The 15,595-nt window shown below is 49.2% G+C and overlaps 1 protein-coding gene across 1 annotated transcript; it reads left to right on the forward strand.

Annotated features, from left to right (window-relative positions):
- Positions 1-1,131: 1,131 nt before the first annotated feature.
- Positions 1,132-2,180, forward strand: NPBWR2 (neuropeptides B and W receptor 2). Its single transcript, XM_026057349.1, has one exon. The coding sequence runs from the start codon at positions 1,181-1,183 to the stop codon at positions 2,177-2,179; it is 999 nt and encodes a 332-aa protein (XP_025913134.1). The 5' UTR covers positions 1,132-1,180; the 3' UTR covers position 2,180.
- Positions 2,181-15,595: the final 13,415 nt, after the last annotated feature.

Here is a 15,595-nt window from a genome sequence, read left to right on the forward strand (position 1 = left end):
GGCGGACGCAGCCGAGCCGTCGCTCAGCCAGGTAAGAGCAGCTTCAGCCCCCCCCCCGACTCCTGACTCCTTCGTTGTTGCTGTGTGACAGCAAAATGCAAGAAGGGAGACACTTTTCCTTGCAGAGCCTGGGGACCAGTTGCTGACTTTGATCTTCGCAGGGGGTTGCTTGCTTGCTTGCTTCCCTGCAGAGGAATTCTTGCAAGTGTGGGACAGGCACGAGCAACGGACATGGCAACTGCTAGAAAGATGTAAACGGATGGGATAATTCTTGCTGTGATTCTAAAGCGGACTTGCTTTCAGGGCACTTTTTTCCTCTGCTGGATGATCCTGAACTCTTGCGATCGTAGGTTTCTACATCCAAGTTTTGTGCACTGCCACAATCTGCCGTGGGGATGGTCTTCATATTGACTGAGATCATAATTTACCTTTGGTTAAAAACTTACTTTAATTGTGGGTTAAGCCTCTTTAATTTTATTTACATATTTAAATATTCCTTGAACTCCATTGCTTTTTCTTTCTTTTTTTTCTCTACTTCTTTTGCTAGGGGAGCCTGGGAGCGGGGTGCAGCTGTGTCAGAAACTTCCACTGCATTGTCTGGGAAATCTTGGTTGATGAAGTGTCTGAGGTCCCCTGACCCAAAGAAATGCACTAATTAAATACTGCGATGCTTCTGCTCTGACATGGAAAAGCAAGTGTTGTGCAAGTGAAACAGCGGACTTCCCTAAAGACCGCTGAGGGCTGAAGATAGTCTGCCAGGTGCAAAGCTTCCCTCTCCTTCRCTCTGCTCCTGCCAGCCCCGACAAGGATTCTTGCTCCAGCCGGTTGAACAGGAGCCACTTGACTTCCCTAGCAGAGAACAGCCACAGCTCGGGGGATGCTCTGAGAGAGAAGAGTGCCTCTGCTCATACGGGGAGATATAACCCTCTTACTTGCTTTGCTCATGGAGCCTTATGTTATCATCCCTTTTTTCTGCTCATTTGAAAATGTAACTTTTGCAAAGGTGGGGCACAGGAGAGGTAAGTTAGATGGTCCATACTGCCTCAGGACCCACTCTCTGAAAACAACCCATTTCTAAATGAGAGCACAGCTCCTTATCAGCACAGACAAAAGGCTCCATCCCGGGCTAAAGAGGCTCTTGGTGACACCTGAAAGTAGCCTGTGATCAGCAGGAGCAGGCATGGGAAACGGCTCCCTGTGGTATGATGGGAACAGCACCTGTAGCAATGCAGGCAACAGTTGCTACCTGGACAGCAGCATGAAGTTCAACTTCACCTTCCAAGAGCAGGCACCTGATTTCTATGTTGTCCTCCCTGTGATTTACTCTGTGATCTGCGCAGTTGGGCTCACAGGCAATACCGCTGTCATCTATGTGATCCTCAAGGCCCCCAAGATGAAGACTGTGACAAACATGTTCATCCTGAACCTTGCCATAGCTGATGATTTGTTCACACTTGTTTTGCCCATTAATATTGCTGAACACCTCCTTCACTACTGGCCCTTTGGAGAAGTCCTCTGCAAGGTCATCTTGTCCATAGACCACTACAATATCTTCTCCAGCATTTATTTCCTAACAGTGATGAGCATAGACAGGTATCTGGTAGTACTGGCTACAGTCAGGTCCAAGAGGATGCCTCATCGCACATACCGAGCAGCCAGGATTGTCAGTTTGTGCATCTGGGTCCTAGTCACCATCATAGTTCTCCCTTTCATCATCTTTGCCAATGTCTACATAGATGACCTGGAGATCAAGAGTTGTGGTCTAAATTTCCCCAAGCCTGAAAGGTTTTGGTTCAAAGCCAGCAGGATCTATACCCTCATCCTTGGCTTTGCCATTCCAGTATCTACCATCTGCATCCTCTATACCATGATGCTCTACAAGCTAAGGAACATGCATTTGAACTCTAATGCTAAAGCCCTGGACAAAGCCAAGAAGAAAGTCACTATCATGGTCTTCATCGTCCTGGCTGTCTGCCTCTTCTGTTGGACCCCCTTCCACTTGGCCACCATTGTGGCTTTGACCACTGACTTACCCCAGACCTCCATGGTCATTGGTATATCCTACTTCATCACAAGTCTAAGCTATGCCAATTCATGCCTGAATCCTTTCTTGTATGCTTTCCTCGATGACAGCTTTCGAAAAAGTTTCCGAAAGATGCTGGAATGCAGAACTTCGTAAAACAGCCGGTTGGGGCTCGCAGATCCTTCCCCCCCATAGCTTTTCAGGGGCAACTTTGTAAACTTTTGAGAGGATGGCTAATGAATGCACAAGTGCTCTCCTTTCTCTTTGATTTACATGTAATGTATGTGCATGTTTTATTTTTATTGTTATCATTCACATGGTTTGTACTGTTTACTTGCAAATCTTGCATTTTCCTCCTCTGTATTTCCCAGTTTCTCAAAGTTGCATCTTTTTATTCTTGTTTTTGTCACACCTTGAAGCATTAAAGGCAGAAAGCTACCTTTTCAAAGGTGTACTTCTACTACAAAGTAGTCCTTTATTGCCATCTGCTGTACAGTACAGAAAAGCTGAGTTTCTTCCCATATATTACTATTGAAAAATACCAGCGTTTGGAGATTGATGTAGTCTTCAGTTCTTAATAGATTTATCTGGAGGATTATTTCATGGAGCAGAGTTAACTATCACTCATCATAATGTGTTAAGAAAATGGACATAGGAAATGGAAGATAAGTAAGTATTTGGAAGAAAAAACTAAGCATTTTCATGTCCGTGTACGTGCACATGTGTGTTTTGGTTGTATTTTTGATTTTGAGGGATGTCTAGCTCCTCTCAAATTCCTTGTTTCCTGAGCTGTTAACACAAATTGAAATTTAAACCAAAATCAAAACCTATATCTCAAAAACAGTGTTGAACAACAAATACTACGGCAACTGTGGGAATTTTTTTGCATTAGTAACAATTTTTAACAACATCATTTCTGTTAAATGTCAAAAATATATTTATTTAAGATTGTTTGATGAAATAAAGCTCATGGAAAAAGAGTGTGCTCCTCCTTTCACTGAAGGAAGCTGTTATACTAGTTATTGCACGTCATTGCCTTCTCTGTTACATTTTACCTACTGCAAAATAGGATATTGCCAATATATAACACAATTAGGGTGTTGTAAGCCACAAGAAAAGCACTGAAAAGCCTTGCAGATAAAGGGTCTTGTTTAACAGCAAAGTTAAGTACTTGAACATAACTGGGCCTGAGAGGAAGAGAATCTGGAGACCAGAAACAGCATATTGAAAACCGCAGGAACTACCAGCAGCATGTTGAAACACCACCCTGCAAAGGGCCCATCCGTGAGCAATGCCCAGAGAGCTGAAGTTAAGAGCACAGCTTATCAGCAGTGGGGCCATCCTCCAGCAACGCAGGGTTAGGTGGGGCGCTTTCCTGAACATCAGCTGCAACCTGGGTCGCTTCACCCCGCCTGTGCCCAGGGCTGTAATGAGAACATCTCTTCCTCACTGCTAGATGGTGGGATGAGAATGAAACATCTTCCCAGCTTTCACAGCTGGGACAAAATCTCCCCACCACCATCCACCTACAGAGATGAACGGGGCCCATTGCCACGTTCAGTCCTAGAGCCGCATTCCCAGAAGGTCAATCCTCACAGGGAGGAAGGGGTGAGGAAGGGATGACGAATGCACTCTTTAAAGGTCTTTCTCTTGTTGCTCTGAGCAAGATGTGCTTTATCCCAGGTATGTCTATACACATAACATTTTACACTTGCCCCAAAATGCCCCATAACCAGCTATGCTCTCAGACCGACTCCCTGGTTTATGCATGAGCTTTCTGCATGTGTAAGACCAATTCATAACACTCACACATAGCTACAGCATCTCCCTGGCTCCCTGGGGCCAGCAAGGAGACTGGCAGTAGCACAATGATACAACAAGATCTGGAGCAGTGGTGTCACTGAACCAGTCCGAGCATACTGGGTTCAGTGCCAATGGACAAGGCCCACATCCATCCCTTTGCACAGAGCCTAAACACGTTCTGCCACTGGAGTGAACTCCGTCTAACTGCTGTTTCCACAGCCACCCTGCAAAATCGCAGCCTGGCCTCACCCCCAGAGCAGTGCCACAGCACTTGGCCAAGAAGGGAAGGTTCCTGCAACATCCTGAGGTCTTGGGATACTCACGGTTAACACCAACCTATTAATGCTGATCTACCACAGCCAGGAATAGCACGTGTCACAGCTCTGTTTTTCTGGCTCAATATAGCCACCAAAACACCTTGTTAAATGTGGATGATCATTTTTGTCCAAATGATGCCAAAGATTAACCTTGCCACACACACACACACACACACACACACACACACACACGCCACCTCCCTAAAGAATTAACCAATACCAGCCCTCATCCTAGAGCATCAGACCCAGCAGAGCAAAACAACAAGTGAGCCAGAAGCCAAGGGTGACCACACCAATGGGGCACAGGTCCACAGGGTCCAAGCACAGGAGGCAGAAACAGGGCTGGTAACAGGGCCCATCAGCAGCACCAGACACAACAGGTCATTAACCAGGCCCCAGGTCCACTCAGGAACAAAAGAAGATAGGGCCAGACACAGGACTGGACACAGGCTGTGTCCCTCACCGACCTTCACACGGAGGGAGGGAAGTGCCAGCAGCAGATAGGGGAGTGCAGAACTCTTGCTTGGCCACACAACCTAAGGCCCAAGCAAGGCTGGAGCAGATGTGCCAGCCTGTGCCAGGCAGGGACATCACGGGTAGCCACATCTTTAGCACGGTTGCCACCTGGTGGCAAAGGACTCCCCAGTTCCCAGATGAAAAAAGCTCTTTTGAGTGAAGAACGCTGGCTGCAAATGAAGCCACCCCATACACAGACTGTCTAACTAGTTACAATGCCACTATTCATTGGTGTTAGGTCTGTAGGAAAGGTAATATATTTTATTAGGCAGAAAATCAAAGTACCTTTCGAGTGCAAGCCACCCTCTTTCAGACCCGATGATGCCATTGATGGAGTTTTTCCCCTTTGGATCAAATGTCATGATTGTTTCAGATTGTGTTTGTCATTTCGCTATAACTAATGCATTAACGTGCTGCATGTGGGGGGGTGATGCACGGGACACTGCAGGAACCCGTGGCCATCGTCTCACACGCTCACAGAGTTGCTGAGGTTGGGAGGCAGCTCTGGAGATCGTCTAGTCCAACCCCTCTGCTCAAGCAGGGTCAGCTGCAGCAGCTTGCCCACGACCAGCTCTAGTCGGGTTTCATTTATCTCCAAGGATGGAGACTCCAGGACCTCCAGGCAACCTGTTCTAGTGTTCAATCACCATTACAGTAAAAATGTTTTTTCATATGTTTAAATGGAATTTAATTCAGTCTGTGCCCATTGCCTCTCGTCCAGTCACTGGTCATCTCTGAGAAGAGTCTGGCTCCATCTTCTTTACTCCCTCCCATCTGATTTTTATACACATTGATAAGATATCCTTCTCCAGGCAAAACCACCCCGGCTGTCTCAGCCTCTCCTCGTACAACAAGATCCTGCTGGGTCCGTGCTTGCCTGAGCACTGTCCGGATCCAGCCCCCACCAGCGCATCGAGCCCGCCTGCGCTGCCCCAGCCGCAGCGGCCGCCGCTCCCGACGCGCTGTGCTTCGGCGCGGCTACGCTAAGCGGCACTCTCTCCTTGCCGCTCGCGGGCGGCATCGCCAGCGTCTCCCAGCAGTGCCGCTACGCCTCGCGGGCGAGGTGAGACGGCATTTCTGCGAGGAAGCCTGCAACCCCCCCGCTGCACGCTCCCATCGGAGGGGCCGCTGCTCACGGAGCCCGAACAGACTACCGCTGTTGTCTCTAGGAGAGCAGAAATAACTTTTGGGGAGATATTGGCCCACGCTTTGCACAAGTTCACTCCAAGGAAAACCTGTTCTTTCACTTGAATTTCAGCAGGCTGTTGCAGCTGGTGTGCTGCGGATCACCCCAGGCCCACATTAGCCGCATCCTGAACACGGAGGAAGAGGGGAAACAAATCCCCTTAACAATTCGCCTAATAAATTCCCTGCTATTGCTCTTGTAAACCAGCCATGCTGTCCAGGGTTTCTGGAGGCTGAACCAGTGACCTGCACGGCTCCTGTCCTAACCCCCTACCAAGCTGGCCAGGCATTGACCCGGGAAGCCAGCTCAGCCCCAGAGCAGAACTGGGTGAACTTCCCTCCTGGATGGTCCAGGGACATCTTAATGAGTGCAAAGGTGCTGGGTAACCTTGGCGCTCCCTGGTTACCGCAGCAGCTAAACGTTATAGGACTTGCTTCTCGCTGAAGCAGCACCGAGGAAGGCAGCAGGCTCTTGTCTGCCCTTCCTCTCCAGGAGTTTCTTTTTCTTCCTCTTTTTTTTTTTTCCCCCCTCCCTTTTCTCCCTCAGACTGGAGCCATGAGGACAAACAGTCCTGGAGGACTGTGTTTCATCATACTTTGGGGAAGAGAGAAAAAGCTGTTTTCTGCCTCAGAAACTTGAATTAGGGCTCATATAGGGTTCGTATTCCCACCACCRGCTCTAAATGCAGGCCTCTGAGATAAGAAGCGGGGATCGGAAATTACTATTGCTTTTTAAGTCTTTATGCAGCAGCAAGGAATAATGACTGCATCAATCAATTGTCCTTGTCTGAGTTAGTCTGCGGCTTGTTCCCACGCAAAGTCATAATCCCCTGTTACTTACGCTGTCTCACGCTGTCTCCTACTGTCGATCACGATTTTGGGTGAGAAAAGAAATAATACAACACTGAGGCCCAAAGGCCTAGTTTTCAGAAGTATCTTCAGATGCAAAAAACCCCCTGAAAATAGAGATTTAAAATGGATGAGTGAAAACTTGAAATATTGCAGATGTGAAGCAGAAGGGTGTCTAGAAGATATTGTTAAAAAACAATCTAAAAGACATACTTTGCCCCCCTTTTCCACAGCGCACTCCTCGTCACCTATGGGATGCTGGGAGCCCCTGGGTGCCATCTCGAGTGGGGAGGGATGGTGTTAATGTGCCACCAGCCCCAACACTCCCCCACCAACCCAAGGCAACACGCCGTGGTGATCCTCCTCCATTTACTGTCAGTTCTGGGCAATGTGAGCTGGGTTTGATGCCTTCAGGCGGCCTCAGCACCTCAGGGTTTAGCTTTTCCACCGGTCTTTAAAGACAAGGGGAATTGTCAACCTGGGATCTCTTTCATCCGGCAAGTCAGGAGGCCATTTCAGGACCCTCTTTGATCCACGGGGAGACAGCGCTGGTGGCTCCCTGTCCCAGGCCCTGGGCAGCCCGAGTTGAGTCTTGCCCCATCCATGACGATGCTGCAGTCCCAGCTCTGCCCAGAGCAGGGCAGGAGCTTGGGGTGATAAACCCATGGAGTCAGGGCAGCTGGAAGAGCTCCACACATGCCTTTATCACAAGGTGAGATGACACAGAAATCCTTCAAAAGAAAGCTTTCCAAAGAAAACCCACTTGGAAAGCCRAATGTCATGTTGCCCCATTTCTCTTCCCCCATCTCTTCCATTCTGGAAGGGAGGAAGAGGAGTTAATTTAAAGCCAGATGACAAGTATAAGGACAGTAAATATTGCTAAGAATTTCTCACTGGCATTTGCTTTTGGTAAATAAAGATGCAGAGGGAAAGATCAAAGCTGGCTGAATAGCTTTTAATTACCAGCCTCAATTGCTCTATTTTCTACCAGAAAAGTATTACAATTATCTAACAAAGCTCTTCAAGTGGAATTAGACACTAGCCTGAAGCTTCAAGGGCTGTTTAGTGGCTATTTTCCCTTTTAAAAAAAAATATTTGATGTCTAGATAAAAAACAAGCACTTCTGTAAGTGCCTAAGGCCAAATTCAGTGCTCACTACGTAAACGGAAAGAGGCTGCAAAGCTTTCTCCAGAAGGAGATAAGCAGCCTTGGTCCCAACTGCAGCTGATCACGGCTCTGCTAAATCGCTCCCTGGCAATGCCCCTTCGCTGGGGCCTTGTGTGCTGGTGCCCAGCCACCCTGGTGGAAAGCYTTATCTTAGCTGAGAGGCAAACATTGCTTTGCGTTAACCTCCAATTGCTTATTTCACTGCCAGCAGACACAGGCAACAGGGATTCCCAAAGCCGAGACTGGGACATCCCATCCAGGAACCACGGAAGCGGCAGAGGAACAAGCCACAGCCCTTGATGAGGACGAGCTGGGTTGTCAGGCCTCCCCTGATGGAGACACGTGCATTATTTTCATTCATTGCTTTTTCAGGTGTTTCTGACCCTCACCAGGGCTGCTGGTGGCCCCCTCAACCCCAGGTGCCGTTTCTTCTCCCTTCCATCGGTGAGGGGGAAGGAGCTGTCGCCTGGCCGGGGTCCCCTCACCCACCTCTGCTCCACTGGGTCAGAGAGATGCTTCTTGCAAGCAACAGAGCATGAAGAGGGGAAAGAGAGGGGAAAATAAACTATTTTGGGGGAGTAAGACCTTTGACAACCAGGCCCTTTCTCTCCGGGTCTTCCACCTGTCTCTCTCATCTCCCCGTGCTCTGCCTCTTTCCGTGCACAGCTGATGTCTGAAGGCCAAGACACCTCAGGAGATCCCAAGGCCCAAAACATCCACTGGAGAACACTCAGTAAGGCAGATGAATAAGGAAAGCAGAGAAATAAGGATTCAGTTTCACAAACTTAACCCTCAAATGAGATCAGCAGCTGATAATGAATAAAGGCGGATTTCAGTGTGATGAAAAACATCCCATGAGACTCAGCCCACTGCTGCTTTGTATTGATGCAAATAACACGGGTGTAATTACATTTCTCCTCTTAGCAGCCGTGCCGTGGGCCGCTCTCAGACCACACTGCTGGCAGAGCTCTCTCCTCGCTCCTTCCCACCCGAACGGGAGCCGGGGAGATGAGATCGGTAGCCACCGTTTCGCTGTGGAGGTGGCTGGAGGGGACAGGGCAGAGCCTGGCGGATCTGCAGGCAACCTTCAAGTGGAGTCACCGCATGGAGAACATCCCCACCAACCTGGGTCGCCAAGCACATGGGGCTGTGGCACAAGAAGAATCTGTGCTGGCCCTAAATTACCCACTTTTTTGCTTCTTGTAGGCAACGAGGGCTCAGTTTGGAGCCAAATAACGATCCAGTCATCACCATACGCCAACTTAGCTGATAGCTACCTGGCAGAAGGGCTTGGCTACCTTGCTAATACATACTAATCAGAAGACAAGAGGTAGTTTTCCAACTGGGCATGTTCAAGCTCTACCCTCGTTCAGATGTCAAAGCAAACTGTGGGGAAAGTGTCACCGAGAGGATTTCCATACCCACCTCCATGCCGTCCACAGGAATGCGGGGAGCGAGGATAAACAGCATCACCGGAGGTCGGGCTCATTTTCTGCTCTTTTACACTTAATCCCTGGAGGCAAGTGATTATCTCCAGGAATTTTCTCCTTGGTTAAGCAAAGCAAAAACAGTGGAGCGCTGAGATTAGGGAAAGTCCAAAATGTGTGAACAAATGACCTGAGCGCATGGAGAAGTTGCTATTAATGCCTAACGTTGAACAAACATTAAATAGCCAAATCACAACACAGGATTCATTTCACACTGAGGAAAGCAAGCTGAAAAGCCATTAATCTTGATTATATATTGTCTACATAGCTCGTGTTTATGTTCCCCATCACTGAGTAAATCAGCATGGCCTGGTCTTTTGACAGCACTCGCTGCACTGGCAGACTGAAAACACACAAAAATCAGTGCTTATGAAATGGAGAGAGCTGGTTCAAACTTTGTCTGTTCTCCTCCCTGTTGCCGACAGAAAGGTGATCTGACGTAATCAAAAGCCAGACTGTGGGAACATGCTGATTCAGCCAGCGGTTTCTGTGGCCAAATCAAGTTTCCTGCTCAGTTTCTTGCAAATTCGTCCTCCTCTTTAGCTACTCTAAAAACCCACTGTTTTGCAGGGCTGGTGCAGCTCAGCTCTTGGCTCCAGCCCATCCCCGGGCTCCAGGCTCCCGGCGGCAGGTCCGGAGGGGAGGGATGGAGGGTGGCGGGTCCTCTCCCTTCCCAGCCCCTTCCCACCACATGGACAGTCAGGAAGGATTCCCGACAGCCGTCCCTTTTACCCCACAGGAACATGCGGGAGGTGCCCCCCACGTGCAGCGATACCTGCGCTGCTGGAAAAACGCCTTTTGCTACACGAGGGGCTATTTGCACAGGGTAAGAGTCTTCCCAGTGAGAGCCCCCAGCCTGGTCTCTGCAGGTGGSACGTCCCATCCAGCTCCGATATAGCACAGGAGGGCACTGAAGGACTGGGGAGGAAAGGAGATATGAGTAAAGCAGGAACAAGAGGCAAGAACAGGCATGAGACCATGGTACAAGGAGCTGTAAATGATCCAACCCGCATGTTACTGGGAAGAGCCACAGTGATACCGTGCGCCAAGGTGGAGCAATGGGATTTGCTCCCAGAGGCCCTCGGAGCCGCTTAACCGCAGCAGGAGCAAACACCCTGGCAGCAGGACACGAGAGACGGTCTCAGGGGGAAGGTGATCTCGGCTCRTTTCGGACATTTTACTGCACTTTCTATTCAGGGAGCTTTTAACACGCYTTTGTGGTGCTGAAGCAGAAACCTGAAGTGTTGCGCTGCGAGAGGATCCGCGGCGCGGGCAAAGGGCTGCCTGCGTCCTTCCCCGCCGCCGAGAGCCGGCGCCGCTCCTTCGCCRCCCAGACAGCTGGCGTTTCAGTGCATTAAGGCAGAGAGAGAGAGCAAAGTGGGTTTACACGCTTGATTAACATCGTCGTTGCCAAGATACTTGGCCACGCTRCTCTACGTATTGATTATTTCCTTCTATCACGCATTTTATGCAGGCTGCAGGGCCCTGAAAGGAGGAACCACGGGAGCTGATGAGCCGCGGGGCTCCTTGGCCTAAATCGTCCCTGCCCTGCGAGCAGTCCCTTCGCAGGTCTCCCTGCTGCTTGGCAAACTCCTGAAACGGGTCAGCGCAGTGGCCAAGCCAAAAATGACTTACCGGCCCCAAACCTGGCCTTAGCACGGATCACGTGTGTTTTGTACAAAAGCGGCACGTTGCTGTAACGTCACCAAGCACCCACCACCACCGAAAAAGAAAAAAAGAAAAAACATGCCAAGCACCAATTAGGATCACACACCTTGCTCTGCTTTCTCGTAGTCCATCTCTCTTCCTCGCTTTGGACGAGGAAGATGAGCTCTTTTCCCTTATGCAGCAGCTGCTGCCAGGAATCGTCCCGCCCTGCTCCGTGCACGGAGCGTTCGCGCGGGAACCCGGCGGAAAGTCACGCGTACGCAGTCCRGGCGCCGGCTCGGGAGCTGTCAGCAGGAGGTTCGCCTGGCAGAGGGAAGGAGAGTTTTGTTTATGCATAAATATCTACAAGAATAGCTGAAGGAAAGCAGAGGGAAATGGGTGGGAAAGCAAACTGTGGTCTTTCTAGCAGAGCTCGCTTTGCCTGCCGTTCAAGAGTCCTTCCTCCGAGCAGGTAGCAAACGCTGTGCTGGCGCGAGCGGCTTCTGAGAGTCCTTTTTGCTTAAAAGTTGAGGCTGTCACTACCGAGAGCGCCCACCTTCCCTGTACAGCTATAAAGCAGCACAGGGAGGCCCGTACCCCACTCCGGGAATCCCCGATCCCACCAGCAGTGACATCCCCAAGCACCCAAGAGACATCGGAGCACGATCACAGCTCTTTAAGGAGTCAATGAACCTTCCTTTTGAAAACAAAAACAAAAAAAAAACAAAAAAAACAGACATTTACAGCGTAACTCCTCACTAAAACGCCTTGGAAAACCAGCCACGGCATCTTCTCAGCATCAGATCACGGCTGCGTTAAGGCAAAGCCCAGCATTACGCACCAACGGCACCCACACGGGGCAAACCACAGCTATCACTTTCCTGCAGCCAGGGTTTCTTCCAGATGGTAAACTGACTTTAACACTGGAGTCGAGATTCGGTGGGGAACGGAGAAATTTGGAGGGCGCGAAAGGCTTTGAGCTCCTCCTGGGGATTAGGGGGGTGATTTTGACTGAGCACTTGCCTAAACCAGCTAATCTCAGCCTGAGCTGTAGCCGGGTAAGGGAGAGCTCAGCCCTTCCCCAGGCAAGTTCTTCCCGTGGCATAAAACCACTTGAAGTTTAAGCGCAGGTATAAAGTCTGCACATCCCCTCTGCTTTTAGGAATCGTGATTCCTGTTGGGGGAAAGTTGGCGGCCACAGAGCCGGGGCAGGAGCTGCAGCACGAGCGGAGCCGGCATCGCCCGTGGAGCAAGAGCGCCGGCCGAGGAGCCCCACCGGGGCAGCGGGGCTCAGCCCCCAGCTCCTCCATGCCTTAACCTTTCCRTGCAGCAGCAGCGAGAACGCTTAGGACATGCATAAATTCTGTAATACTGAATAAGGCATTTTATTTTATGGCTTTGCCATAAGAATTCATACCTGGGAGCTTATAATCYGCTGAACTAGAACAGAAGTAAAGATTTGGGGTTTTTCCTCACCAACTTTTTCTGTAAAAAAAATTGCCCCTGCCAATGAAGAAAACCCTCCTGCTACCACCTGACTCAGTAAGAATATTGATCTCAGTGCAGAGAGCAGACACTTTTCCTTATTGCACAGCTCACTGGCTTATCCATCTTTCCAAGCTGCAGAATAGTGCTTTGATTTTATTTTCAGAGTGGTTCTGTAATTCATCGCCACGCATGGTCATGCCTAACCCTGCAACACCTAGAAAGAACAGGGGACTAGTTGGGAAGAGCTTATGTTAGTCTGGCATCCGACTGCRCCTCTGAGAGCAGGTAGCAGCCAGGCACCGCTTGCAAGGCCAAGCGCGAGAGCTGCCTGCTGCGACACTTGGAGCAGCTTCAGCAGCTGGCAGGGTGCCGGCAGCTCACRGTCATCTTCCACTGCCAGTTTTCTCTCATCTTCACTTTCCAGGTTGCCTCCAGACAAAGCCAACACAAAAATTCCCACTGACCTCAATAAAAGGATGCTTCAGTGTCACCACGTGCATTCAGCGGTGGTTTCAGCTGGAAAAACAAGCCCGTGCGCAAACATCCTGGCAGCTCTGCTGTTAAGACAACCCACTGATCCCCACTGCTAAGTCTTTCAAATTCCACAGCACTCGAAGCACAGGAGTTTTATTTTTCCTTTATTAAAGCACACAAGTAGCCACCTAAGAAATTGTCATTTACACTGCAGCAACTGTAAAATCATATGAACACAACCATTTCAGAAGAGAATTAAAGAGCCCGCATTTCGGCCAGCCAGCTGATCACAAGCCTTTAATTCTATAGGCACAGTACAATAAAGCTTTTGCTTTCAGGTTTCTTGCTCTTATAACAAACTCCACTGAGCATTGAACAGAATGCCTAAACACATTCACTGCAAGGGCCACAAAATTACCCAAAAGCTTAGTAAACACACATTTATCGAGTACTTGATTATGCAAGATCATTGCAGCATAGTCATTATAACAAAATTATAAAAATTGCCAAATACCAGTATATTTTTTAGAGGACATAAATCTATTTAAAAACCCAACCGAGAACTAAAAAGGGAGGGCGGCTGCTCCTTAACCAGCTGCTACTGAGCTCTTTCCTGCTCCCTAAGGGCACTGCAAGAAAAGCCCCGCGGCCGTTTCACAGCTTTACGTACAAACGTGCCCAACGCCCTGTCCGCTGCCTGACAGTCGATGGGGTCAGAAGACTCCAGGTTGTTCACTGACCAACACTGTTACTGTATCCATGAACATAAGAGCCTGCCAAACTAATTCTCCAGGGGCAGGGACGCAGCTTGCCAGCAGCGAGGTTCTCGGGCGATGCTTCTTGGCATGCTTGGGGTTTTAGCCTGGGTAGTTGTACAAAATTTCCCAGGGAGTGCTTGGGGGTAAATGTCCACTGCAAAGTGCTTGAAGTGCCCGGATTTCCGCCCCTCTTCCCCCCCCCCCCCGACCCTTTATTCGAGAGAAGTGCTATTTGTAAAGTTTTCTCTGGTATCCCGCCAGATTCCCAGTCAAATGCTAATCAGCAAGAACATTCTTCCAGCTTGTGCAGTTTGCAAGGAATCTGGGTCCTCTGTGTAGGACATTGGAATTGCATCTATATATTTTAAGCCCAACCATATGGGAAACTCTCTACCTAGAAATATAACATTGGATTCTTTCATATAGCATATATAAAGAGCATGACAGCATTAAAATATTGGCAGATCAATACATTAAAAATACAGAATCTCATAGACCAGAGCACAAGAAATATATTCACATGAAGACTGTACAGTTCAGATGCTGCCGCCGTTTCTCACACTGCAGTTGACCATCCATCTCCAAATGGATGTCAGCGCCTTATTTCCCAGTCAGCTCCGCTCACCACCACTCCCGAAATTTCCCAGGGCTGTTGCAGGACAGGGGGAAATACAAGCCTGCCCTCCCTGCCCGTGCAGAGGGCACTTGGAGGTTAAACTCTTCAGAAATGCTTCCATTTCCAAGTGAAATGACAGGGCATTTCATTTTACACACATTTCTGTCCTACTGGGAAAAGGGGAGGGGGGGGAGAGAAATCAATCTACAGCTGGCAGGAGAGGTGGTTCCTCAGCAGCATCTCTCAAGCTCTCGAGGGGAAAGGGGCTCGCTCTCTCCACTTTGTGTACATAATTTCATTAAAATGAAAAAAAAAGGGCAAACTCCACCCTTTTGGTAGGTTTTGTACACCATTCCTCAYGCGGAGCAGGTGAGAATGTCCTAGGCTGCCCCTCCTAGCAGAAATGTCCATGTCTTTTGGAGGAGCTGCCATCCCAGCTCTTTTGAAACAGCTTTCCCCTGTACATAAATACACATACATTTAGGCCACTTCATTCCCTTCTCCTCTCATTAGGAAAGCTCTCCAAGGCATGCTTGGCAAGATGAAATCCTATGATATATCTGTACCTATAGCAATATAGAGATGTGTGTGTGTCTATATAGATACACACTGTCCATTATTATACTGAAAATACAGGGTTTAAAAAAAAAGCAATAGCAGCATGTAAACAAGGATTTGTGTTCGTTTCATCTGTCTTCCCTTCGCCTCTTCTGGGCTACATTCATCAGTTTTGCCAGTCCCTTCTCACCACCCAGCTCGCTCCTCGAGGCAGAGGATTTATTGCAGACCTCCGGCCGCGGGAGCTGGTGTTGTTCTTGTCCCCAGGCTTTGAGCCAAGCCTTGCAGCCAGGCACCTCACCTGGCTCCAGACAGTTTGAATTTCCCTTTCCGCCAGCCCATCCTCTGCTCCCTCCCTGCTCCCTTGCCTGCATGATGACTCATCCTGGAGATGATCTAGGGTTTTGTCTGACGGCTGTTCCCCATGTTGGCTTCAGCAAAGTCTAATTTCAGAGCAATGCCGCGGGAATAAAATCCACACGCGAGCGCCTGGTGAGCCATATGAGCCGATAGCATCTTAAACAGCTCAGGAAGGAAAAAGGATAGTTTGCATTTTGTCTGTCTCCCAGCAGCAAAAATGTAAGGCCCAGGAGCAATGCCTGGTTTAAACCCCTTAATTCCTGAATTTCTGATAGCATTGCAAACCACCAGCGGTTCTTAGGAATCAAAGGGCTGATGTGAAACACATTCTTCAGTGCAGAGGGCAC

The sequence above is a fragment of the Apteryx rowi genome, unplaced genomic scaffold (genome assembly GCF_003343035.1).
Source record: "Apteryx rowi isolate R43461 unplaced genomic scaffold, aptRow1 scaffold_0, whole genome shotgun sequence".
Taxonomy (NCBI): domain Eukaryota; kingdom Metazoa; phylum Chordata; class Aves; order Apterygiformes; family Apterygidae; genus Apteryx; species Apteryx rowi.